Consider the following 26332-nt stretch of genomic DNA (forward strand, 5'->3'; position numbering starts at 1 on the left):
TGCATCCGATGAAGTGAGCTGTAGCTCACGAAAGCTTATGCTCAAATAAATTGGTTAGTCTCTAAGGTGCCACAAGTACTCCTTTTCTTTTTGCGAATACAGACTAACACGGCTGCTACTCTGAAACCTTTCAGATACATTTATTCCCTTGTCTCCAATATCAAACACATGTCCTGAGCACATGATATCAATGCCCATGATGGCATACAGTCACCTGAATTGAAGAGCTCAGTCTTCTATTTTCATACTTTAATCATTGGTACCAAGTCACTAGCCTCACCAAAAGGTTGCTGCTTTCACAGCAGTGCAACAAATTAGGGATGCTGAAACATTGACCAGTTCCTTAACATCAGTTCAACAGGCTAGATGTACTGAGCCAATGATCTCAAAAAGGTCTGTGTTGTGACCTCATCCCATCAAGCTTGAGTTGTTAAGGCAAAGACCACACAGAGACCATTATTGGAATACCATGCCCAGTTCTTAAAAAAAGAATGTAAAAAAACCAGATGTTGAAAAACTGGAGAGGGTTCAGAAAAGAGCAACAAGAATGATTCTGAGGTCCTGACAATTTGCCTTACAGTGTAAGAATTGTAAGAATCTCAATCTTTTGGCTTAAGCAAGGGAAGGTTAAAACACAACTTAGTCATAACCAATAGGTATCTAAAATGGGGAGAAAATTTCTGATAGTAGAGAGCCCTTTAACCTAGCAGACAGATGCATAACATGAGCCAGTGTCTAGAAGCTAAAAGTAGACAAATTCAAATTAAAGTGCAAATTTTTAACAGAGAGGGTAATCAACCATTGGAACAACTTAGCTAGAGATTTAATGAATTATCTGCAAAAACCACAAGGAGTCTGGTGGCACCTTAAAGACTAACAGACTTATTTGGGCATAAGCTTTCCTGGGTAAAAAAAAACCCATTTCTTCAGATGCATGGAATGAAAATTACTGATGCAGGCATAAATATACTGACACACGAAAAGAAGGGAATTACCTATCACTTGAAGTCTTTAAATCAAGATTGGATGTCTTTCTAAAAGATCTATATTTAGATCAACCAGAAGTTATGGCAGCATTATACAAGAGGTCAGACTAGATGATTATAATGATCCTTTCAGGCCTAGGAATCTACCTGAACAAGTACAATTTAGCTGTTGCAAGTCCGAAGTACTGGAAAGTGGTACCTCCCAAATGTGAAAAACAATTTGTGGTTCCATTCCCTGCTGTATAGAAACTGATTACCTTGGATCTTACGCCTGGTTTACACTCCATGGTTACGTCGATGAAAACTGCCTTTTGTTGACCTAGCTGTGGAAGTATTTTCACTTAAATTGGGCTCCTGCTGACATAAGCGTCTCTCTATGCCGATGTGGTAATACCACCTCCCTGAGCAGTGTAGAGTCACAGCCGATGTAATGGAGACAGGGTCAGTGTAGACACTGCATTGCTTACATCGACTGTTACTGGCTTTCAGGAGGTGTCCCACAACTCCCCCCACTGACGATACAATTGATACAAGCACTCCTGTCATAAATATAAAGGGAAGGGTAAACACTTTTAAAATCCCTCCTGGCCAGAGGAAAAATCCTTTCACCTGTAAAGGGTTAAGAAGCTAGGATAACCTCACTGGCACCTGACCAAAATGACCAATGAGGAGACAAGATACTTTCAAAAGCTGGGAGGAGGGAGAAAAACAAAGGGTCTGTGTCTGTCTGTGTGATGCTTTTGCCGGGGACAGAACAGGAATGGAGTCTTAGAATTTAGTAAGTAATCTAGCTAGATATGCGTTAGATTATGATTTCTTTAAATGGCTGAGAAATTAAGCTGTGCTGAATAGAATGGATATTCCTGTCTGTGTGTCTTTTTGTAACTTAAGGTTTTGCCTAGAGGGATTCTCTATGTTTTGAATCTAATTACGCTGTAAGGTATTTACCATCCTGATTTTACAGAGGTGATTCTTTTTTACTTTTTACTTCTATTAAAATCCTTCTTTTCAGAAACTGAATGCTTTTTCATTGTTCTTAAGATCCAAGGGTTTGGGTCTGTGGTCACCTATGCAAATTGGTGTGGATTTTTACCAAACCTTCCCCAGGAAGTTGGGTGCAAGTGTTGGGAGGATTTTGGGGGGAAAGACGTTTCCAAACAATGCTTTCCTAATAAATAAACCCAGATAAACGTTTGGTGGTGGCAGTGGAAGTCCAAGGCAAAGGGTAAAATAGTTTGTACCTTGGGGAAGTTTTAACCTAAGCTGGTAAAAGTAAGCTTAGGAGGTTTTCATGCAGGTCCCCACATCTGTACCCTAGAGTTCAGAGTGGGGAAGGAACCTTGACAGCTCCTAATGAGGACATGCACCGCCAAGACAAGGAGCTAAGCGTGCGCACACACAAGTGATATAATAATGGCAGGGATTGTATGCTGACGTAAATTAGGTTGACATGGCCTCACTTTGTTTTACAGGCTTTTTTAGGGTTAGTCTGGCTTCACATCTGGCTCAAAAACAGTGAAGCTCTGAAATGAGCTCTTTTTATAGGGGAAGTAAAAGTTAAATGTTTAGGCATGAGCCTCTCCTGATGTCTTTACCTTAAGGGACAGGAAAACACCCAATTGTGAAAAATAATGTGCAATTCCTTTCAAATAAAAGAAAATTACTTGTTAGGATAAAAGGTAATCTGTTTCATTTTAGTGTATTCATATCTTGACTCCATTTAAAGATCCCTTATTCTTAACTGTGTAGTGGATCATTACAACTGCAACACAAGGTGATAAATGGTCACATCCTGCAAGGAGCTTGTCATTTAATAGGATATTATTCTATACAGACTTCTGATGTGAGTCATAGTACATACTGACTTCATCAATGTTTGAATTACTTTTCTGGTAATATTGACTTTTCTGCAAACCAGTGACAAGCATGGGCAGAAGAGTCTTCACATTAAAAAGTCCAGCTTTCAAAACAGTTAAAAATCATTTCTGTGCTGTCCTTTTGACTCCCAGGTAATGTTCCTGAATTACAAATCTAAGGACTGCAGGTAGCTAAAAAGGTAGGCTAAATAAATTGCGTGAGCCACTCTCTGACATTGGATTTCTACACAGGGCCCGCATTGACTTCAGTGGGAGTTATGGGTTTTCAGCACCTCTGAAAATCACACTGCTTGTTCAAGTGTATAAATATTCATTTAATTGTCTAACGCGAGGCACCCAAGTTTGACATTTGGTTATAATTCTTAGTTTCATGCAAAGAAACTAGGTTAATGCACCGTTAATGTGAATATAATTTCTCAAAACTCAGAAAATTCAGTGTTAAGGTTTCTGGTATCAACCTGAGTGCTAGTCTGTTTAAGGGAGGGAACAGACTAGAAATCAGAGCATAGTTACAACTCTAGCTTCCTATTTCTGGCCCTCACACTAATTCTGTGCGATCCTTGGTAACTCATTTTTACCTTCCTGTTTCTCTTTATTGTTCATGTGTGACATGGGTTTAAAAATACATATATCGTACCTAGGGCAGGAAGCTTAATGACTGTTTGTAATGCACCTCCAGATTCTTAGAGGGAGAATGCTATAGAATTATTAATATTCCAGCAGGGGAAGGTTCAAGAGGGCAGGTGAAGAAAGACACAAAGTTACCATTTCTGCCAGTTTGTTCCAGTTCAATACAGTAGTGTTTGCTGGGTGTTTACAGTGTTTCTGTTCGGAGAGCCATGATCATGGCAGGTCCACCCCCCGCACCATCAATGAGCTTAGGATGTTTCATCTTGACCTTTTCTTTCTCCCCTTTCTGTCCTTCTGCCTCCTGAGGGATCAATCGCTAATCAGCAGGGGGATGTTTATTTCTCCTGTGTGCACCATGAGAGAATGGGATTGATCCACCACTTCATCTTTTTTTCCTCAGTAGCACTGCTTTACTGTATTCTGTGAATACATGTTGGCATCAGCATAACTTGAAGATGACAATTTAATGGACAGTCACATATTACTATAGGTAGGAAGAAACAGCAAAAAGATGGCTGTCCAAGTAAGCAACTGTGTTCCATCCAGTGCTTTATATCAAGTCACAGGGGATTGGATTGGGGTGAGGGAGACACATGGGGAAATATTCCAAAGAAAGGCTTACAATTTACACTTAGATCATCCATTTGGAACAATTCCCCAGGGTTGGTAGGATGGAATAGAAGGATGCAGGCATTGCTACCAAAATTATCCCGAAGGTGATCTGAGAACTAACTCGTTCACTCAAATGATTTACCAGCCATGGGAGAAATCCTGAGAGGTACTAAATACATGCAACTTCCACTGACTTCTCAGGATTTGCAATATTAAAATTGAAATTACAAATCTGCAGTTGGAGGTTAATAGTACTTCATTATACTCAAAGTACATTATAGCTCAAAGCCTTGCTGCTAAAGCAGATAGCATAGGCTAGCTAATAAAAGAATGGTGGTAGCTTAGGAAAACACTAATAAAGCTAGTAATACTGGGTAGACTGAAAGACTTTATAGATCATATTTCCTCCCTATTATACTAGTAGAAAGTCTGGACAATTAAGTTTTTCTCCCAGTAAACTTTGAACAAGCTTTAGAAATTCTAACTTCCTAGGAGAGATTTTGTAGAAGCACATAAAATAAAAAATGGAAGGCAAACTTGTGAAGAGCAGATATTGGGGATGAATAGAACTAAAGCTTTGATTGTTTTTCTTTGTTTGGTTTTGGCTCTATGTTTGATCAAGATAAAGCATTGCCAACAGCCAAATGAAAAGGAAACTCATTGCATGTTCAAAACAAAACATTATACATATATGTGTATATATAGGTATATACATATATGCCATTTTGAAAAAATCTGTTCAAGCTTTTTGTCAAAAATTTGTGAAGTCAGGTTACCACTGCAATCATTATTTTATAAGCAGCACAAATTAGGATAATTTTAAAAAAGACACTAATGATTAGGAAAAGAATCTGCATGCATAGATGGAGTTAGAATACTATTCTATTGAGATGTTTATACTACACTCATCACTACAGTATCTGAGCACCTTCCAACAGAGCAATAAACAATGTCAAGTATTGTTTTTTCTCTCATCCTTAGAGGAAGAAGCATGCGGAGTAGAGTGCCTTGTTTTCGTAGGGCTTTTCAATATTATTTTATTTTTTATTTGTTGATATACCTGTTGCTATTTTTTTATGCTAGAGAAGGCAAGGTCCAAGAAAGGTGCCTTGCACTTGGAGCACAAAGTGGTGAGGTGTGTGCTAGTTGATTCAAGAGGTTCTGTGTCCCACACAGACAAGCGTCACCCTTACAGTTAAATGTTGGGGAAGAAGGCAGGATCCACACAGTAGCAAAGTCTTTAGCTTTGGGGCTTCAACCCCACCTGCCTCTGCAGAGTGCTCTGTGCCATAGGAAGGCTCTGCACCCATAGCATGGTCTCCCAAATCCTGCACAGCGTAATCACAGTAGTCCTGTTACCAGGCATTTCTCTGTCCCCTTGGATTCCCAATGTAGGAATCACTTGAATGTGCCTACATCTTTCTCTCTCTCTCATATACACACACTTATATTATATATGGGTTGCTTCAAATGTTTCCAACAAAAAAATTATGTCAAAAATAAAGTTGAGTTGAAATTACATTTTTTCCATGAAAAAAAATTCATTTTTGCCTAAATGTATTGGTTTGGGAGCCTTTTTGCATCCTCCTGATCCTGGGCTCTTCTGGGGGTAGGCAAGACCTCAAGGGTAATCTGGACAGTCTGGAAGGCCTGTCTAAATTATGGCACCTTCTCTGAGACTGCCCTGTAAACTGCAGCACTGTCCAGAATCTCTGCAATACTGCATACTGCAGCCCTGCCCCGACATACTCCTGTCACTTCCAGGTCAGCCCCGCCCTGGCACGCTTCCTACATCAATGCTTTAAGGGGCTCCAGAGAAGGCAGCCTTATGGCTGTCTTGCTCACTTCCTGAGCTGGAAGTGGGGCTGTTAGAGCCTCTTCATAGTGCTCCAGCCTTTTTCTGGCATGAAGGGGCCAGAGTGGGGGTCAGGATCTCACCCATAATGTGCTGCAGTTACCATAACTTTGTTTCTTTAAAAATTAAGAGGGGGAAAATTACAACCCCTCCGCCATGTATTTCAATAAGCCCTCTGTTTTGTCAAAAAAACCCAGACATATTCACTTGACTGTCTGATTCTCAGAAATGTAGGAGAAAATAAAACACTTCAAAGCCTGATGGAGAAAAGTAACCAAATGAGTATGTATCAAATAAAGGATTATCCTTATTTGTGAGGACCTTTGTGTCTGAAAACAGAAAGGCTACCTACTGAGCTAACGGTGAATCTGCTTTTTCTGTCAGTAGTAGTTCCAGAATAGTCTGGGGGAACAAACATGCATGTCTTCCAGATTCTTCTTTTTGCCATAGTGAAACTCCTGATTTACAGCACAATGAGAGAGAAGAGAATCAGGTTCCCTTTCTTTACAATGAACTGAAATTAAATGGGGCCAGGATTTCACTCTAGATCCCAGCATCTCTGGGGCCCACCCAGTCCCTCCTCTTCTACAGGTTCCGTGTAACTCCCATTAAAGCCCAATAGTTACTCATAGCTGTGATGGGTGGGTGAGAATGGTGCCCTGAACATTAGAACCATATTTAGTTTTAAAATATCAAGCATATTTGGACTAGTACAGATGTACTTTCCCCAAGCTTGCAGCTCCCATGACTTCAACTGAAACATTTTGGGACTCCTACAGATTTCTCATCCCAGAATACACTCATATATCTGTAGACCATTAGTTTGGGAATGCTCTGAACCACTCTGCAGGTGACAAGGAGAGAGGTGAAAGAGGATTGTAATGGCCAGAAGAGGACGTTGGGTAATGCCCACTCTGGATAAAAGTTCCATAAGTAAGTCAACCTGCCAGATGATACTTAAAATACAACACAAGAGCTCTTTACCTTTTCCCTCTCAGAACCTGATCTTAAAAGTTGCTGAGCCCTAACAGCTCTCCCTGAAGTCAACATGGTTTCTTAACTATAGTCAGCATCAGGCCCTCAGCGATAACTACATTTTCAGACACTCACAGCAATATGTTTCAATATATGATTATAAAGCAGAGAACCGTATCCTCCTACTAATGGCTATAACTTTGTTATTACCAAACTAAATTCTTTCAAACAAGGCAAAGTACACCCTCTCTTTTCAAGGGGACTATATATACGACATGCAAAGCTTCAATATTTAAAGTTGAACTCTACTCTAAAAAGGTGACTATGTGAAAACATCTCCTTCTCACTCATCAGATCCTCTTGCTTTCATACCTGCTCACTTTATTGACAAAAATAAGTTTTGACTTGTTTTTTTTTTACCTGGAATAACTCTGAAGAGCTACCACAGCTATGGGAGAAGGGGAGCTGGGTTGAATCCTTTCTTGCGCACCATAAACATATTAGTTTATAACTTCCAATTGCTTACCCCCACGTCACCTCAAGTAAAACACTAAAACTGCACAGGAATCACTTACAGAATAACCTGTACTGCAGATGTTCTACTTCTGGCAATAATGTGCAACAAGAAAAGAACCTAAGAAAGAACCTAAGAACTTAACAAAGAACCTTGTTAAGGTTGAGTTTAGATGGTTGGCGGTTTAAAAAAACCCTAAATGCTTTTTTTTTTTACTTGTACACAGAGGCCATTTGACCTGTAAGTCATTGAGACAAAAAATTTTGAATTCCACTATGCAATATTTTTTACAGAGTTCCTCTTCAAAGTAGAACCACACTTTAAAACAAAACCATCTTTGGGTTTCTAAAGAGGGTTAAGAACAAAAAAGAAGAAAAAGCATCTGAATAATACTTTTTTCCTCACATTTGGGTAATACAAATGGAGCTCTAAAGCTCAATGGAGTTTTATAAAACTTTCACATAAAAATGTTCTTCTGGGATAAGAATAGGCATGAAAAATTTCAGCCCAAACAGTAATTTCTTGAGAAAGTTATAAGTGGCTGGAAGTAGGGATTTACAACAAAAGTGAATTCTAAACTATGACTACAGCATTGTTCCTGTGTCACTGTAAGGATGTACTGAATAACTTGTTACCACTATTGAACGCATATTTAGGCTGTTCACTAACCTTTTCACACTATCTCCAACTCCCCTTGTCAATATTTCCTTTAATCATGGGTACACCTGGCTAATACAGAAGCTCAAGTGATTATTTTAAATATTGAAAAAACATTTATCACCTGGTACTGTTGGCTAACTGGCAATGGTCTTGGCTGCAGTGTCGTGACCACAAGCTCACACAGCCATATGAATAACAAAACTATTTTAGAGATGAAATAAAATGAAGTATACAGAATGTAAATCTGCACTTCTGTGGTATGTTAGATATGTACTCCAGCATGTCTCAGTACCTTCAAAACAAGATCAAGTAACTTGTCTAATTCAGAGGCTGAATGAGAAGACAAAAAAAAAAATACTCAAGAGATATGCAAAGAAAGTGTGAAATGGAACCTCTCTAATTATGAAAGGAAAGTTTGCCATTTTTAAGTCATAAAAGCAATGCAATAACCACTTGCAAAGAAATCTCATCTAAGATATCAAAAGCAATTCATATAAAATGAAAGGAGTTGACATTAGTGAATTGGAAAAAGAAGGTTTACTTTGATACTGTCACAGAATGCAAATGTGTATTGCTGCAAGGACAAGCAATCTGCCATAAATGTTAGCATCCACAAAAGCTGAAAAGTGATAGGAAGAGAGAGGAAGAACATATCTAGGATTGTGCATCCAGTGCTAGATTCAGTTAAACAAGGATACAAACAACATATTCAAATATTTTAATACTCTGTAATGAAATGTGAAAATGTCTGCATCTATTGAGGAAAGTTATTGAGAGATGAAACCTTTAAAATAAAGGAAAAATGGAATGTTGTCAGGGTTGCATACATTTAAGACCTCTGGAAAATCAGGAGCAAACTGAAATCACATATATAGAGAAAATGCACCTTAAAAACTTACTGATTTAAGCAATGTACTGTATCTAAGATGCAGTGAAAAATTGTAGATCATGGCTATACAGCTAAAATGGATTTTGCCTTTTGCAAAATGTCATTTAGGAATAAAAGCATCTACAGAAACTAATGAAAATTGATGTACTGACTTGGGAAAGCTATTACAGTTGATTTAATCTGAAGCAAAGAACACGCAAGAGGAAGCACAAAAACACAGGTTGCGTGCAACAAATACACAAACGGCAAGGCTTCTGGAAATTAGAACTATAATTGCTACGAGGATTTGGAAAGTGAAGCTGTGAATATGGCTAAGGATGTAGAAAATGATATTGTATGTATCAAAAATGTAAAGAAACTGTGAAGATCCAAGTTTTCAGAAAGTTTTCATGTGCCAGCTACTGTATGTTCATAGCACAGGGCTTGTGAAAGGCAGAGCAAATTATAACATAAAGAGGTATGAATGTGGACACAGCAATGCTCTTATGATATTTATCAAAGTGGTGACTGATCCAAGTAGATTTAGGGGAGTGAAAGTATTTGAAAAGAAAGAAATGAACTAGCTGGCACCCATACACATGATAAAGGGAAAATGAAAGTAATATTGATGGTCTCCACAAAAAAGCATAACATGCCCATATTTGAGCTGTTGATAGGAGAACAGTCAAGTGAGGAACACAAATTCTTGCCAGATAATAGTTTTCAAGACAGATAAAATTTAAACTCCCCCAACCAGGACTCCCACAAATCACTGTCTTCAAGATTTCTAGCATCACATAAACCAAAACCACAGGATGATAAATTTAATCATAAAAATGTAACGGGTTCATACAATGTTCCCATGATTCTTTGAGTTTCTAGTGAATCTGATTTCAGCTCCCATACTTTCCATCAGAATATGTAAGTGATTTGAATATGAGAAGTAGAATTGTTTTGAGACCCCATGAGATGTCAAATGAAAATATTAATCAAATGCAAAACTAAGCCAGACACACTGAAGAATGGTGTATGCTGGCAGTAAGGTAAGCAAAACAACAACAACAAAAATCAGTATAGAATTACAGACTCCTCTAAGTTCTTGGTTCAAATCTAGCCTAGATCATAGTGGACAGATTGTCTGGAGTGGCGATCCCTTGAGGTCGAGGATGATCTCTTTCACAGGTTTTATTTTTGATGGGTCCTTTGGTGACTGAAGAGTCCAATTCTTGAGCCACAGGCTCATTGGCAGACATTGCAGGTGGTGTTGGAAGACAGAGTTGGGCTGCGATTGCTGCGTAACAGTTGTCTTTCCTTTCTTTTCTGGCGTTTTTCTGCAACCAGGGCAAGGCAATTTTCCTCAAAAGTGTACGTTCCCTCTCTGATAAGTCTTTGCCAATTATCCCTGTCCTGGGCAGCTGTCTCCCAGTATGTGGTGTCGATGCCACATCTCTTGATGTTTATCTTGAGGGTGTCTTTAAAGCATTTATTTTGGCCTCCTCATTTCCTCATTACCACCGCTTTGTAAACTAACAGTTTAGTATGTTCTCTGATGTTGTGATTGTTGAACACCTGGCGAGGCAGTCTGCGAAAGACAAGGCTGGCACCACGAATTCCGTGCTGAATCTTAACGTCTATGTCTGTCCTCTGTGAGAGATGGCTGTCAAGATAGGCTAAGTAGTCTACGTTTTCCAGTTCTTCTTTGTCAATGTAGATCTTCCTTGCTGGGTCTGATGATTGTCCAGGGACTGGCTAGTGGAGAACTTTGGTTTTGCCGATGTTCAGAGTTAGCCCAAGGCTTTTGTAAGCTTCAGAGAAGCAATTAAGGGCTGTTTGAAGATTCTCCTTTGAGTGTAAGAACACAGGATCTAAGAGCTGTAAGAACACAGTGGACAGATATGCACTGAATGAAAGCAGCCCAGGAACTGGTGCTGTCTGGAACCCATATAACAGTTTATGCAGAGAGGTTCAATAGACAGAGAGACAGTACAATGCTGTCATCCCCCTCGACTTAAAATTAAAGCACCTTGACAAGACAATATTGGATAACCTGTCTTGCCCCCTGTGCTGAAACCATTATCTGGAAAAACAGAAGAGTTTGCTCTAGAGGTGTCAGTCTGGCACCTACCATCAGTACTTCGTGCACTAATTTTTCTACTTTAAAGAAACAAAGAAATAGCCCATAGAAACAGAACTCAGACCAGAGAGCACACAAATGCTATTGTCACCTCAATGGCACTGAGAACTTTGAAAAGTGCAGACAGAGAGAAAGGAACCCTTAAGTCTCAGACTCAGGAAATACAAGAGAAGAAACTTCAGTAGAGCCAAGGAAAGGTTAATAAAGGGTTCAGAGGAATCAGGACTAAATTGTCTGATGTTAAGGTCACACACAGCTCGAGATGGCAAGACCAGGAATACCTTTTTCATTCTTTCACTCGTGGATTGAAAAAAAAATTAGAAAAAGAATTAGAAGAACATGTAATCAATCCTGTCCTTCACAAAATCCAGTAGTTGAGCTTGACTGCCAGATTCAAGAGCATCTTTCAGAGCAAAAGACAGGCAAAGCCTATTAAATGTGTGTTCCTTTTCCAAAGCAAGGGGTCACTAAAAGATCTTTCTACCCTTAATACACTGAAGATTTCATGAAAGGCAATGCTATTTTAAGATTTCGTAAAGGGATTTTTATAACAAAGAAGAGTTGCAGACACCATCCTCATTACTGCCACGCTGCCATCCAGTCTTTCATCTGTATCACCAAGCCAGATCTTAAGAAACTTTTTATAGATAGTTAAAGCCATCAAATGAAGCTCAGTCGCTAAAAAGACAGTTTCTAACATGGTCAGCTGTTACGGTTTAAATTATACCGATACTGAAAGTGTCTAGGTTTTCATTTAAGTGCTTTAATCATGCTGGTTGAGCTCGTTCATGAAAGTAATATTTGGTCAATCTGGTACTAAAGTGGAGTTCATCCCCAATGCTGGTAACCATCAAAACCTTGAAGGTTAGTTGGGAAAGCAAAACCAAAAATCCAAATTATTCTATTAATGGTACATAGAAGAAAACCTCTAATCCAGGATATTGAATATGAGAGATTCATTTTATCCTTAGCTTCCCTCACCTCATGTTGTGTTTCATTTAATTTATTATGTGAGGCATTATGTGATTTCCAGAGATGAAAGTAAGCTGGTCCGGTATGGTGTACCGGCAAGATCCGGTACACAGCCAACCGTACTGGCCGGGGGAAGTTTCCCCAGGCCGACAATTTAAAAGGACCCTGGGCTCCTGGCTCCTTGGCCCTTTAAATCACTACTAGAGCCCCAGGGCTCCCAGCCACCGCCACCATGGGGCTCCGGTGGTGATTTAAAGAGCTTAGGGCTTCCAGCTGCCACTACTGTAGCCAGAGCCCTGGGCCCTTTAAATCGCTGCTGGAGCCCTGGGGTAGCAGCAGCAGCTGGGAGCCCTCAGGTTCTGGTGGCAATTTAAAGGGCCTGGAGAGTTACATGCCCCACCCCTTCCATGCAAGGCCCCACACCTTCCGTCAGAGGCCCCTGCCCCTTGCTCAGGACCCCGGCCTTGTGTACCGATAAATCCCTTAAGTTACTTTCACCCCTGGTGATTTCTGAACTTTACAAAGATGTTTATAACAGATGAACAAATTTGAGGTGAACAAATTTCCACTGACTTAACTGGAGTCAAGATTACACTCTTGGTGATTTGCTTTATCTATGGCCAGGGAGTAATTCCCTAGACTTTCACCCTGGGCTGAATGGGATTCATGCTGGGGAATGGGATGCATGATTTTAAAAGTAAAAGTTTCAAAGTTCAAGCTACTCTAGCAGTGGCAGGCACCACCAAAAAGCTGCAAACATGCCTTTCACATTATTGACATGAAAGCAAAATGTCACCTTTTGGCAAGTGACTTGACAGAGATCCCAGCATGGCAATTATACGATCTATGGCCTTTTTGCAAGATGACATTTTTGGACAATGTTATTTAGGATAATCCAACGTGGAACAGTCTTTGAAGCTATCTCTTGTGACTAGAGATGAGCCTTAGCTATAAAGTTTGGATCTGGATCTCAACTGCCTCCATGGTCAAATATATTTGGGGTTTTGGTTTGTGTCATTGTAAACAGGAACCTAAGAAGGCAACAGTTGTGCTTCCATCACAGAACATGGCCGCTCCTCTGGGCTCTCTGGTTGGGAAACTGGACAGGGAAGCACGAGGGGACAAAAGTATGTGGGGTACATCAGGGAGACTCACAGGAGAGACAAGAGAATATGGGGGCTGGGAAGGAGAGAGACTGAGGAAGTGGAGGGGACTGTGAGGTGTAAGAGCAGATGGAGGGGGAGATGGAAATATGGAGTGCAGGAGGGAGAACAAAGGATGACAGAGGAATGTGGACTGTGGGAGAGAGACTAGGGAGGTGTAAGGGAATACGGGCACAGGAGGAGGACTGTGAGCAGTGGAGGGATGTGAGACAAAGGAATAACCATTCTCTCTGAGGGGGTGGCAATCCATTTTGTGTACATGTACAGGACTAAACAATTGGTTAATTGTTTAACAGTTGCTGGTATCTGTCTTTCCAGAACAAGGGAAGAGGGTATTTCCCTAAATCAGAAATCAGATCAACAAGGACAGAAATGGATGACTTAGGTGTCCAGAATATCAGTCAGATGTATTATTAAAACTCTTAAACTTGTCAAGGTGTCAGGACTAGTGAGCAAAGTGTACACAAGAGAAGTAGTGAGAGTGTAGCGCAGAAACTGAAGAAGCAGTAGCTGACATTTTTAAACGCTAAGTTAATTCAGGACATATCCCTGAAGACTGGAAAATAGCAACGTAAAGGAGCAGTAACACACCAGCAAATTAGAGGCCAGGTAGTTCACTGCCAGTTGTAGAGAAAACATTTGGAAATGTTTTAGAAGATCAAGAGGTGTAACATTTACTGTACTAAAAGTGCTGCCTGGCTAAGAGTAGCCAACACAGTTGCAAGAAAGGAATATCATGCCTCAGTGACTTGCTGCAATTCTCTGCGGCTACTTCTGGCAGGGTAAATGGAAGTGCAGTGAAGTGGACATCACCTTATTTTTTTTTAAAGAATGCCTTCTACCAATTTCCACACTGAAGGGTAATGTGTAAGGTGAGAAGTCATTGATTAGTAGGAAATCTGCCTGATTGCATTACAGGATGGCTAACCATGTGACTTTTTCAAGCTGGAGAAATGGAATGGGGATGCACAGGGGTCAGGGTTGCATCTACAGCTTGTACTTGACACAATAAGGATTTAAAAATATAAGAATTTAGAGTTTACAAATGAGAAAGTGGGAGAGAAAACAAACAAACATGCAGTATGCCATAGGGACTTCCTTTAACAGTTCATATGGAAACATATGGCTTTTTGCATTGTGATAAACATTTCCACAGTTAATTTTTTCTTTCCCTTTGAGGTGCAGAGATCAGTGCCTTTGCATTGTACAGAACTGGTTATTGCAAAGCTTTACTGTCAAGCATTCCAACTTGTTTGATAAATGAGCTGCAATTAGTACAGAATGCAATAGACAGGCGTTCGACTTATGCTCAGAGTTTGGTTCTCATGATACCAACGTTCCTGCTTTGCTACTTAAGTAATAAAGTTGCTCAATAAGGCTCAAATTTTCAGCTTGCCTCCACTGATATGCCTATAAACATTGTTGATTGGTCTATTTGTATTTGGAAATCCCCAAATCTGCACATTCAAATCAAGTGATTGTGCATGCAATCAGGCAGCTGCTACGTAGCTATCCATTTCTGCATCTTAATACAGGTATTTGCATGTAAAGATAGACACACTCAGACATTTGGTAGGTGGAGAGTAATCAAAGCATGCTCATCATTTGAGACAAAGTATAAGGCAGAATTTGTGCCAGGACTGCCATCCTGAAGCATTTAAAAATCATGAGTCAGGCCCCATGTGATTGGCTTAAATATTGTGAGATTTTAAAAATAGTTTGGGTCTTTTCATTTGTTTTCTGGTTTTTGAGACTTTAGGGTTCATTATATCAAGCTTTTATCTACCATGAGGGTTAGAATTACATTTTTTTAAATGAAAGGTGAGATTCTCACATAATAACATGATTCTGGGAGCTGGGGCTTTAAACAAAATCCCAGGTAATGTATTTGTGAGACTTGTGATAAAATAATGAGAGATGGCAACACTGTCTATGCTTACTTTTAAAAGGACCAAACTTGAGAGATGGGGATGGGGGGTGGGGATTGTCATAGGCACAAAGGGTAGTTAAACTCCCGACTTCCCTTGAAAGGGCACCTAACTCCCATTTATGCCTTTGAATATTCCTCCCCCCCCCCGCCATTTCCCTGACTGAAATCACCTGGCTTACATCTCCTATAATCTTTCAATCAGAGCTTTGGAGCTGTGCTCCGGCTCTGCTCCAGTTCCAGGCAAAAACCTGCAGCTCCACTGCTCTGGAGTTGCTCTGCGAGCTCCGCTCCAAAGCCCTGCTTTCAATGATGGAATGTGTTGCATTGACTTGTAATTATTTGTAGGTACTGTGCATATTACTTTGTGGAAATTATTATCTATATTCTAAATGTTTGGTTCCTCCTAAATCTCCTTCGCACCACCCTGGTGGCACAAAGTAGACTTACAGCAAGGCAGCACCTGTAGATTTCCCTAGGGCAGGAGTGGAGTACATCAGCAGGAGTATGTCCGCCATAGCTACTCCATCTCTCCACCCCTGCCAGGGCCTAGCAAGTATTCTAGGGTGGGATGGAGAAATGTCAGGGAAGGTGAACCAGAGCAGGGCCTGAGTCCAATGCAATGCACTCTAGCTATGCCAGTTGATGGAATGGCTTGTTAGGACCTATTATCTGCCAGAACAAGTTCGAACAGCTCTGGGGGGTGGAAAAGTGGCAGAACCCCATGAGAGGCAAGTGGTGCTCCTGAGGATTTTGGTCTGTTTCTTTGTTGGGCTTCATGTGTTGCCATCCAAAATAGATGTACCACTAAAGCCAGAACTTAAAAAAGCCCAAAGAGTTAAATATTACATTTGAATGTCCTCAGTTTAAGTACTGCTGGACACAAGAAAATATTACAGATGTTTTCAAATGTTAAAGCCATACAGTTAATTCTGTTGATGCTAGCCCTGGCAACATCCAGACAAGCCACTGCTGCCTCAGTCTCCTCTGCTGTTGGCACTAGAGCACTGACTTGGGAGACAATACAATGAACGCTTCTATTTCTTCACAAAGCAAGAGGAGAAAAGTCCAGTTCCATCCCCCAGAGAAAGAACTACTAAGCAGAGAAAGCTTTTAGTGCAGCTACCAGTTACAGTAGGACATGAAAGCTTTGAGCAAGGACCAAAAGATCATACAAAAAATGGGATGTGTGTGGAATACAGTTCTGAATTACATTGGCCCTAGGCTGGAATACTGGAAGTGGGTCACTGGGGAACACAAACAAAAATGAATACTGTAATTTTATTTCCCAAAAATCCTCGTTTAGTAACAAGAGAAGAGAAAAGAAGGTATATATGCCTGATATGGAAGAAAATCTTTTCCGTGCCTAATAAGGTCCTAGCCCTTTACAATTTTTCATGTAGGGGATTTATTGTCTTACAGGGTGAGACATTAACTTAACAGTAAGTTCCTGTATAAAAATCATTTCCTTCCTTCAAGAGAGGATGAACTTTAAAAGACCAGGACTGTACATTGGAGAGAATATAGTTGTTGAACAGCTGCATCCTTTTGGAAAGATTACCTTCAGAATTCAACAGACATCACCATGAGCAGTGGTTATATATGGAACATATGCTAGGAGTGTGATGGGCAATTTTCAAATCTGTTCCAACATTTACATACATGAATTTGTATAACCAGGTCTTTCATACTTGAACCTCTCCTGTCACTTTGTAGGTATACACCAGATGACTACTCCACTGAATGTCAAGTCACTATATTAAAGGGTGCAACTTAGTGTAAATTACACAACAGATGTGTATTTCCCATGTCAATTTTATTCTTACTGGTTGCATACAAATCATAAATCATTTCAGAATATGACACATTGCTGGGAAATAGGTATTAGTCTGAAGGATAAATAAAATGTATCAAATAAATAATTCAAAATAAATGTGTTAAAGCATTCAATAACACTGACACCCTTAGGCCTCATGATTCAATCTGATCCATACAGGTGGACCCATGCGCCTGTTCAGAGCCCCACGGATTTAAATAAAATTCTGCACAGGTACAAGAGTCTGGCTGTGCAGATCAGACTACAGAATACTGTATTTATTTTAGGGCTACATCTTCCACTGAATTTGAGGGACAAGGAGAGAAACTTACCTGTTCAAGTCCCGATGTATGATTGGTTGTGTAAGATTATGAAGATACTCCATACCTTTGGCAACATCTACAGCAATGATTAATTTAGACTGCAAGTCAAGATTCCTAGATTTAAAACATACAGTACTGGTCAAAACGGACAGATATAAGACAAATTTACTTGCGACATTCTGAAGTGCTCATAATAACCTGACAGTTGTGTCATCTGCAAATCAGAACTGTCTTTTTAGTTGGTTTAATGTAATTTGAATTCAAAATCTCACCAAGTAAAACAATAATAAACTAGTTAATAGTTTTGTGATTAATTGCTTGTTTCCTTCACATACCAAATAGTCTGGATTAAAACAATGATTTGGTACATTCCTCTAGCTGAAATGGATAATAAATATTTGCACCAGTGGAGTTCTTATCTCCAGAATTATTTATAATAGGGTCATACGAAGAGTTAATCAGATACCTCTTCTGTTCATGCAGCAGAGAAAAGAGTGATCCTCCAGAAATATATTGAGTGACTATAGAAAACTGACTTGGATCATCTAAGCAAGCGCCAACAAACTGGATGACGCAAGGATGATTGAGTCGACAGAGGATAGAAACTTCACGGCAAAACATGTCCACATCTGATTTGGAACAGTAGGTATTGGCTCTGTAGCTAATAATTGACATGAAGAGAAATCAAAAGTAAGCGAAAATAGCATGAAAATTATGTGGTATGATTTTTTTGTACTCTAAATTAAGGTACTAACAAAGCAAAATGGAAAAGTCTTTGCAAACTTACCGTTTGATTGCTACTATTTTATTTCTGCATTTTCCCTTATAGACTTTTCCAAAAGACCCTAAAATGATTAAAAATAAATAAGCACAAAGATATTTTCTGTGTGCATCAAGCTTTTAAGACGGAAGCATTCTGCTTTCTGGTACCTGAGCCAATAATCTCATGGAACTCTATTTCAGAGAGCTGAAGATGGAAGTGTGATGGCAAACCAGCACGGAGGAGGAGCACATCTGCCTTTTCTGCAAAAGAAAATTGTTATCCTTTTTTATAAAATGTGTGTGTGAGTGGGGGGAAATAAAAGCACTTAAATTGACAAAAACATACACAGTAGCAGCTGATTTTCCTACCATAAATTGGGTGACTGGTAATCCCATTTCTTTTTGTTTCAGTACCCATGATAAACCCCAATAATAAACAAGGATTTGCAACATTACAGCTGCCTCAGGGTTTCTTGGCTCTAAAGTCTTATCACTTATGAACACAGTCCCATAAGCATATTCTGTCTGGATCATGTGATTGTTGCATAAAATCCTTTATATAAGGAATTAGTTCCCTATTCAGTGTATCCAGTACTCGCTACCAATGCTGTGGTTCTTATTTGTGGTCTGATCTACTGTTCAATGGCACTTGGAATCTGAACTCTGATGTGCAATTGAATTCACACACCAAACATCCCTAAATTGTTGATCCATGTGGTCTACCACAATGTGCTTATAAGAATATTTCTAAATGGAACATTTTAATATGCATGGTGATTACATGTAAAGAATATAAGCACTTGAGTACACCCAGAGCTAACATTTGAAATGGAAAATCAAAAGGATCTCAAAAAATGAAATACCTTTCAATATAAATATGCAGCTGAATTTTTTGCCCATGTCTGCTTCAATACAACACGATTTATTTTTGGATAGCATCTTTCTTACAGAAGTATCCCCAAACATTTCACAGCAGATTTCAGTCTAACGTTTGTTAACTCTGCATTCATATATTCATGTTTATATCTTTAGTATCAATTCACTGTCACATATTTTTTCTCAGAACAAGAGATTTTGGTTTGAATCTTAAACAAAAAGTCAATTTCTCTGGAAATTTAAAAGTTTAAAGAAAATAAAGAGACATGGTGGGTGAGGTAATATTTTTTATTGGACCAACTTCTTCGGCTCTGTGTAAGCTCAAAAATGTCTCTCTCTCACCAACAGAAGTTGGTCCAATCAAAGATATTACCTCACCCATCTTGCCTCTTTAATATTCTGGGACCAACACAGCTACAACAACAGTGCATACAAAGAAAATAAATTAAGACCTAAATAGTATGGCTTTCTTTCTACCAGAAACTGAGCACCTCTGTTTCCACTAAAGTCAATAACGCAAGGTAAGTAAATTGCTTTCCAAAATGCTCCCATAGGAAGACAGCTCCTGTTTAGTTACATTTTCTTTACAGTTCTAAATTTTAAAAAAGCAGGTAAAATTGATCATGCGCAGTATATTCCGGATGATTAACACCTTTAGCAACAGAATATAAAACTAAGTCCCCCTCCGCCATTAAAATACCTTTTGTCATGCTTTTAATCTTCCCTAGAGGGGATGGAACAGAGACGTAAGAACCATCTGAAACCAAAGAAGAGAATGAAGTTTATGGACTTTTCTGAGGACAGTATATATGCCTTTGCTGATAAAAGAAGTGAGGCAATTTTTACTTAAAAAGTAGAGAAAATGTGGGCAAAAATATCACTTTAAAAAACCTGATGGGACTGTGAGCTTGTATTTTTAAACACACATGCTGTACATGCTAGGCCAGATCCTCAGCAGGTGTATTGGCCTAGTTCCATTGGTGTCCATTAGAGCGACAGTGATTTACACTCCCAGAAGGTCGGGCCTAATACAGTCATATATATGGACTGAATTTTCTAAAGAGCTGTGGGTCATATTTGCAAGGCTCAGCATCAACCACTGGAGACAAGATTTCCAAAACACTCACCACCCAAAAGATCACTCTTGTGACACTTATTGGCCAGATTCCCAAAAGATCTGCACTGAAAATCTGGCCACTTGTATAAGTAGGGGCATAGCGAGCAGATCGAGGGACGTAATCGTTCCCCTCTATTCGACATTGGTGAGGCCTCATCTGGAGTACTGTGTCCAGTTTTGGGCCCCACACTTCAAGAAGGATGTGGATAAATTGGAGAGTCCAGCGAAGGGCAACAAAAATGATTAGGGGACTGGAACACATGAGTTATGAGGAGAGGCTGAGGGAGCTGGGATTGTTTAGCCTGCAGAAGAGAAGAATGAGGGGGGATTTGATAGCTGCTTTCAACTACCTGAAAGGGGATTCCAAAGAGGATGGCTCTAGACTGTTCTCAATGGTAGCAGATGACAGAACGAGGAGTAATGGTCTCAAGTTGCAGTGGGGGAGGTTTAGATTGGATATTAGGAAAAACTTTTTCACTAAGAGGGTGGTGAAACACTGGAATGCGTTACCTAGGGAGGTGGTAGAATCTCCTTCCTTAGAGGTTTTTAAGGTCAGGCTTGACAAAGCCCTGGCTGGGATGATTTAACTGGGAATTGGTCCTGCTTCGAGCAGGGGGTTGGACTAGATGACCTTCTGGGGTCCCTTCCAACCCTGATATTCTATGATTCTATGATTCTATGTCTAAATCAGAGCTGAGCTCTTTTTTAAGATTTGGCCTTGATTGCGGATGCTCAACTTTTAAAAACGTGACCCACACCATCCAGTATACATGTAAGCATCAAAAGAGTGAACTGGTGAAAAAATCTGGGATTTAGCTGTTCCAAGCAGATTTAATTTCTGTGTCTGCATGTGTTAGGGTGACCAGATGTCCCGATTTTATAGGGACAGTACCTATATTTGGGGCTTTGTCTTATATAGGCACTTATTACCCCCCACCCCCTGTCCTGATTTTTCACACTTGCTGTCTGGTCACCCTAGCATGTGTTAGTAGCTTGCTGGAGTTGAAATTCAACGATTTGTGCAAACTCAGCTCTCCAGAGATACACATGCTTCGGAAATGCAGTGTACCCGAACAGAAGCATACTGCACTTAGGCGATCTGGGTTTTCAGGGCCCAATATTAGTCCTATGAATATCACTGGAAATTTTTCTATTCAGTCACTGGGAGCAAATTCGTGCCGTAGGTGAACTGTAAATCCACAGAATCTAAGCAAGGATGCTTCATGTCTCATTGTCTCTGTGGATACTTTTCTTAACAAAATAGAAAACTTTTGTGAGCCCATTCCACAGCTGAGATTAGCAAATTTACTTCTTGCCACTTGTCATTTAGTCAGCAATAGAGAGGGATATTTTTGTAACAAAAAGAGTAATTAATCCTTGATACGGGGCACTTAGGTGGTTTAAGACATTCAAAAATATGAAGGATTGGGTTGAATACAGAAACTTACTGCATACCAATAATCAAACAGACATCAAAGGACGACAAAACAAAGAGAATACCTAAACAAGGTCTTAAATATGTAGAAAGGTATGCATAATGATTATTAAGGAATGATTTTTATTTCAAAGCTCAGTTTTTAATCTCTAACCAGTATCAAAGTGACAACACCGTTCTAGGATAAAGGAGAAGTTTGGACACAAATCAGAGACCCACAGTTCCTGAAAAACAGGGACACTCATGCCATTAAATTATCTTCAAATATAAACTTACTGTACCAGATAGGGCCCGATCCAAAGCTCACTGATGGCAGGGGAAAAATTATCAGAGATTTCAATGGGCTTTCAAAGGCCCTTCAGACTATAAAGTGACCAGCTTATCAAACTGTACCTCCTCCAGGTTGGGAGTATTCATTACAGGGTGAGTCATCCTGGGGTCTTTTATAATGTTTCAGAAGGGTAACAATGGCATCGTGTCCTAAAAGGAGGAATGATGGATTTGTATATTAATGTCAATATTCATTACTTATTATTTCTTTATATGAAATTAGGAGAGTTTTAAAATGAACAGTGCTGTTTATGAAAACATATAAAGAAGGTATTCAGTGACTGTGATCAGAAATGTGATATGATTTTGAGCTAGGTGAACATGGGGAAAATCTGGCTGAAAAGAAACAAACGTAATTTTCACCTCAGGTTGGAATGGCATGCTGGGTATGACTACACTAAAATAAACAAACAAAAAACAAACCATGGCTGCAAGTCTCAGAGCCTAGGTCAACTGACAGGCTCCCGGGGGTCACACTCTGGGGCTAAAAATAGCAGTGTAGATGTTCAGATTTTCACATAATCAGACGACTCTAAGAGTTGGGACTTCAAGAAACACACCATGAACTATGAGATTTGCTACGAAGTCATGAGAGTTTTCAATACTGAGTAACTGCTTCCATTCCATATTTCAGGGGACAAAAGTCATATTGGACTAAAGCTGGAGCCCATGCTCTGAAACCCAGAGATGGGAGGAGAGTCTCACAGCCTGGGTTCTAGCCCAAGACTGCACATCTATACTGCTATTTTTAGCCCCGTAGCTTGAGCCCTGTGGGCCCAAGTCAGTTGACCCAGGCTATGAGATTTACTGTCGTGGTTTTGTTTCTTTCTTTCTTTTTGCAGTGTAGACATATCCACAAATACTACAGTGATAGATGGCAGTATAAAACCCCAAAGTAAAAGCTGAGAAAAATCTTAATTAAAGTCAATGGGGAAAGAACTAAGACTGAAAATATTTCAGCTACTAAAGTCTCAGTAGACAAAAATATTCTCCATTTTTTCTGGTGAATATTTGTCACTCTGTTTCAGCAACGAAGCAGAGGGGAATGGTACATGCACAGATTAGTCACTATATTATATTCCGAGTCTCTCACATGCTTTGGTGATTTAAAAAACTCCTCAGCACTTCAAAGTGATGTTTGGGGTTCCATTCTGCACACTCAGAACTGTAGTTTGAGCTCTCCCTCCCGTTCTCTCCTCTTCACCTATCTCAGGTTTTTGAATACTCTTTTAAAAGGAGGAATTCCTTGTTCTTTTGAGGCTTTGCTCTTGGTTAATTGGATGCATTTTCAACATCGTGTTTTTAATGCTATTTTGGAATCTCAGAATCCCCACTCCATTATTTCCATTTTTCCCAGTCCAATGGAAAATGATTGGGAAAAATAGCAATTTTATCATGGGTTCTTGCTCCAGGTTTTCTGTTTGCCTCTCACAAAGAGGAGAGCAGAAAAAAAACAGATACATTCAGAATGAGATTGTGATGCAGTGCTCACATACCAAATGCTACCTTTCATTTGAACAGCTCTCTTGGCTCTATTTGCTTGGAAATGTTTTAATTCCCTGCCAACTCAGTGGCACAATTTGTTGGCATTTTCTTAGGGATATTCTTCATCAACAGCCTAATGAGTGCAAGCATTTTGGCTCATAATGAGCCCAAACCTGCCAAGGAAATGCCAGTAAGCTCACAAGTGCTGAAAGGCTTCCTCAGTAGAGTTCTAGAGTCCCAAAGATAGTTCAGTGCAGCTCTAGCAGAGTCCACTATGAAATTTTTCCATCTCCTGAGATGATCCCGGGGATTTCATTTGGGAACAAACATAACACTACTTTTGTGTAAAACTGGCTGGTATTTTAATATAGTTGTTGAGGAGGCAAAAATTTCTGCTTGGAGCAAATCTTAAGAAGAGCTATTGGCAACTGATTAATCAAGACAACCTACAACCTACTGATTGATGATATGGTGTTACTTATAACTTTAGCTATTGTATCTTTATATCTACTGTAACTGAACTTCCTATAATTCCAGTAAGTGATTGCCTGCATGCAAGTATTCATTCAAAACCTGGGTCATACAGTTATCAAAATGGGGTTAAGGAAAATGACAACAGATTATTATTTACTTTGCATTGCACAAAGATTAACTGAACACTCATCACCTTAATAATTTGGTTATAATGACACAATAGTAAGTCCAGGAGATAATTGCAACTAGTGTCACATGTAAAACATACTTGACATATTCATAAAAAACTCCTAAGGATCATATGTAAGAGTCCTGCTGACTCATCCTGTGGTCAGGTGCTAGTGTTGCCCTGGATCTGAGGGGTGGGTGTACCCCAGAATGTGATCAAGCTAACTGCAACCATATGGTGTGCATTCAGCCACCCTGAAGTAATGAAATAGAACACCACATAGTTAAGGGTTAATTTGGAGACAGGCTTTCAGAAGCAAGGTCAAAACTAGCTACAGTTTCTGCTAATCAGAATGGGAGGAGAGGACAAATACGTGAACAACTAAGACTGAAAAACCTTGGTGGTTGGACAACCTTGAGTCTAGACACCTCTGATATTAAAAGCTTATTGAAAGTTGGAAAAGTGATGATACAGTAGGGGTCATTATGATCTATGTGTTTGGTAGAAGTTAGTTATAAAAGATTCACTAATAGACTGTATTTTGGAGGAGTCCTCTGAAGACATCTTGAGAGACACCCTGTTCCTGACACCCTTTCTCCCCGATGGGTGAGCAACTGGCCACTGCAAACCTGCTGTTAATTACTCAGTACCATTCCAGATGTTAGGTAAATATCTGGGATTGCTTAATTTGTGTGTGCTTAAATCTAAGAAACTGCAGTTTTAGATAGACCGTGCTTACTTGCATGAATCTTATCAGACGGAAGTGCTCTGGTCCTGTTGATTTATTCCTTACATGTCCTGTAGTGAAATAGTTAAGTTGCCCCTGATGGGGGTTCTGAAAACCCTGGGTAACACTAGGACTCTGACCAGAGAAGTTCTGCTGACTCACCTGGCTGCCACCACTGTTAGTTCAAACCAAGGAATATAAATGTGTTTGAGCATCTCTCTACAGTAGAAGAATCCAGGAACAAGAGTGGGATCATACAGGTAGCAAGCCTACGAGCAATGAAACTCAGAAAATGTTTAGACTGAGGTTTATGATTTGATGCTCTATAATGTAACATAAAGGCAAGGAAGTGGGTGAATTTGGACTAGATTAAATGTATGTTAGGAGCAGAATAGGAGAAGCACTTGCATACACAGTGCCTCTAGAATTCATTGGCATTTCAGGGCCAAAGCTACAGCTGCTCTTGTAGGACTCTAATACATTCATGAGACTTTTCCTGTGCCAAGTCTATATCCATTGCACTGTATTTTGTTTAGATGCTCAGAGCTCCTTTTCTTCTGGGAAGGTGTAGAGAAGCAACGACCCACTGGCATGGCGCCTCCTGCTGGTCGTTTTGGGTCTTGGCTCTTCCAGCCCGGAGTGCCCTCTGCAGGCTGGTGTCTTGCCTGCCTTAGGGCCCCCGTGTCCCTCCTGGACCCCGGTCCCCCTTACCCTGGGGTTCTGCCCATCGCAGTGCCCCACAGTCTGGGTCTCCCCTCCCAGGGGAACCCCCAACCCGCTAACCGCACCTTGCCTCAGTGGCTACTGCCAATCATCATCTAGCCCCCTTTCACTGGGGCAGATTGCAGTCTGTAATGGTCACTCATCATTGGCAAGAGGTTAGGACCAGCTGCCATTGCCTATTCCCAGGCTGCACTTCGGTAGCCCCAGTACCTTTGTAGGCCTTCACCAAGGCCTGCAGCCTGGGGGTTTACACATATTACTTAGTGGTGGCAGAAAAAGTGTGGGGTCATGAGGGAGGACATGAGGGCTTATCTACACTGGGAAGTTAGTATGCAGTAAGCTAGTGTGTGACTTTAAAGAGCACTAGCTACTCCGCACTAACTCACCATGTGGACACTCTTAGGCCACGTCTACACTACCTGCCGGATCGGCGGGTGGTGATCGATCTATCGGGGATCGATTTAGCTTGTCTAGTGTAGATCGCTCTGCCGTCGACTCCGGAACTCCACCACTGCAAGAGGTGGAAGCAGGGTCGATGGGGGAGTGGCGGCCATCGATCCCGTGCTGCGAGGACGCGAAGTAAGTGTTTCTGAGTCGATCTAAGATACGTCAACTTCAGCTACACTATTCTCGTAGCTGAAGTTGGGTATCTTAGATCGATCCCCCCTAGTGTAGACCAGGCCCTACTGTGCACTGAATGTGCCCTTGGGCAGATTAGCTTAATTTACTTCCAAAGTGCAGCAAACTACTGAGCACTAAAAACTTGTCTACACTGTGAATTACTGAGCACTAGCAAAGGTGTAAATTTTAGTGTGTCATGCACTAACTGTCCATGTGGGCCCTGCTGACATGCACTAAAACCTCCCTAGTGCACATGATGTAGTCCCATTTCAAAGAGTACTGTATCAATGTGCACTAAGGA

General features: G+C 40.2%; 1 protein-coding gene across 1 annotated transcript in view; it reads right to left on the reverse strand.

Moving 5' to 3' along the window:
* The window catches only part of TNNI3K (TNNI3 interacting kinase), a 164204-nt gene that overhangs the window by 84174 nt on the left and 53698 nt on the right, over window positions 1–26332 (reverse strand). The window contains exons 12-17 of the mRNA XM_073357332.1: window positions 21896–21982; window positions 19651–19707; window positions 18243–18335; window positions 18100–18157; window positions 17779–17973; window positions 17322–17426 (exon numbers count right to left, since the gene is read on the reverse strand). Coding sequence (XP_073213433.1) covers window positions 17322–17426; window positions 17779–17973; window positions 18100–18157; window positions 18243–18335; window positions 19651–19707; window positions 21896–21982 — 595 coding nt within the window. The remainder of the gene's footprint in view (window positions 1–17321; window positions 17427–17778; window positions 17974–18099; window positions 18158–18242; window positions 18336–19650; window positions 19708–21895; window positions 21983–26332) is intronic.

The sequence above is a fragment of the Lepidochelys kempii genome, chromosome 8, assembly GCF_965140285.1.
Source record: "Lepidochelys kempii isolate rLepKem1 chromosome 8, rLepKem1.hap1, whole genome shotgun sequence".
Lineage (NCBI taxonomy): Eukaryota > Metazoa > Chordata > Testudines > Cheloniidae > Lepidochelys > Lepidochelys kempii.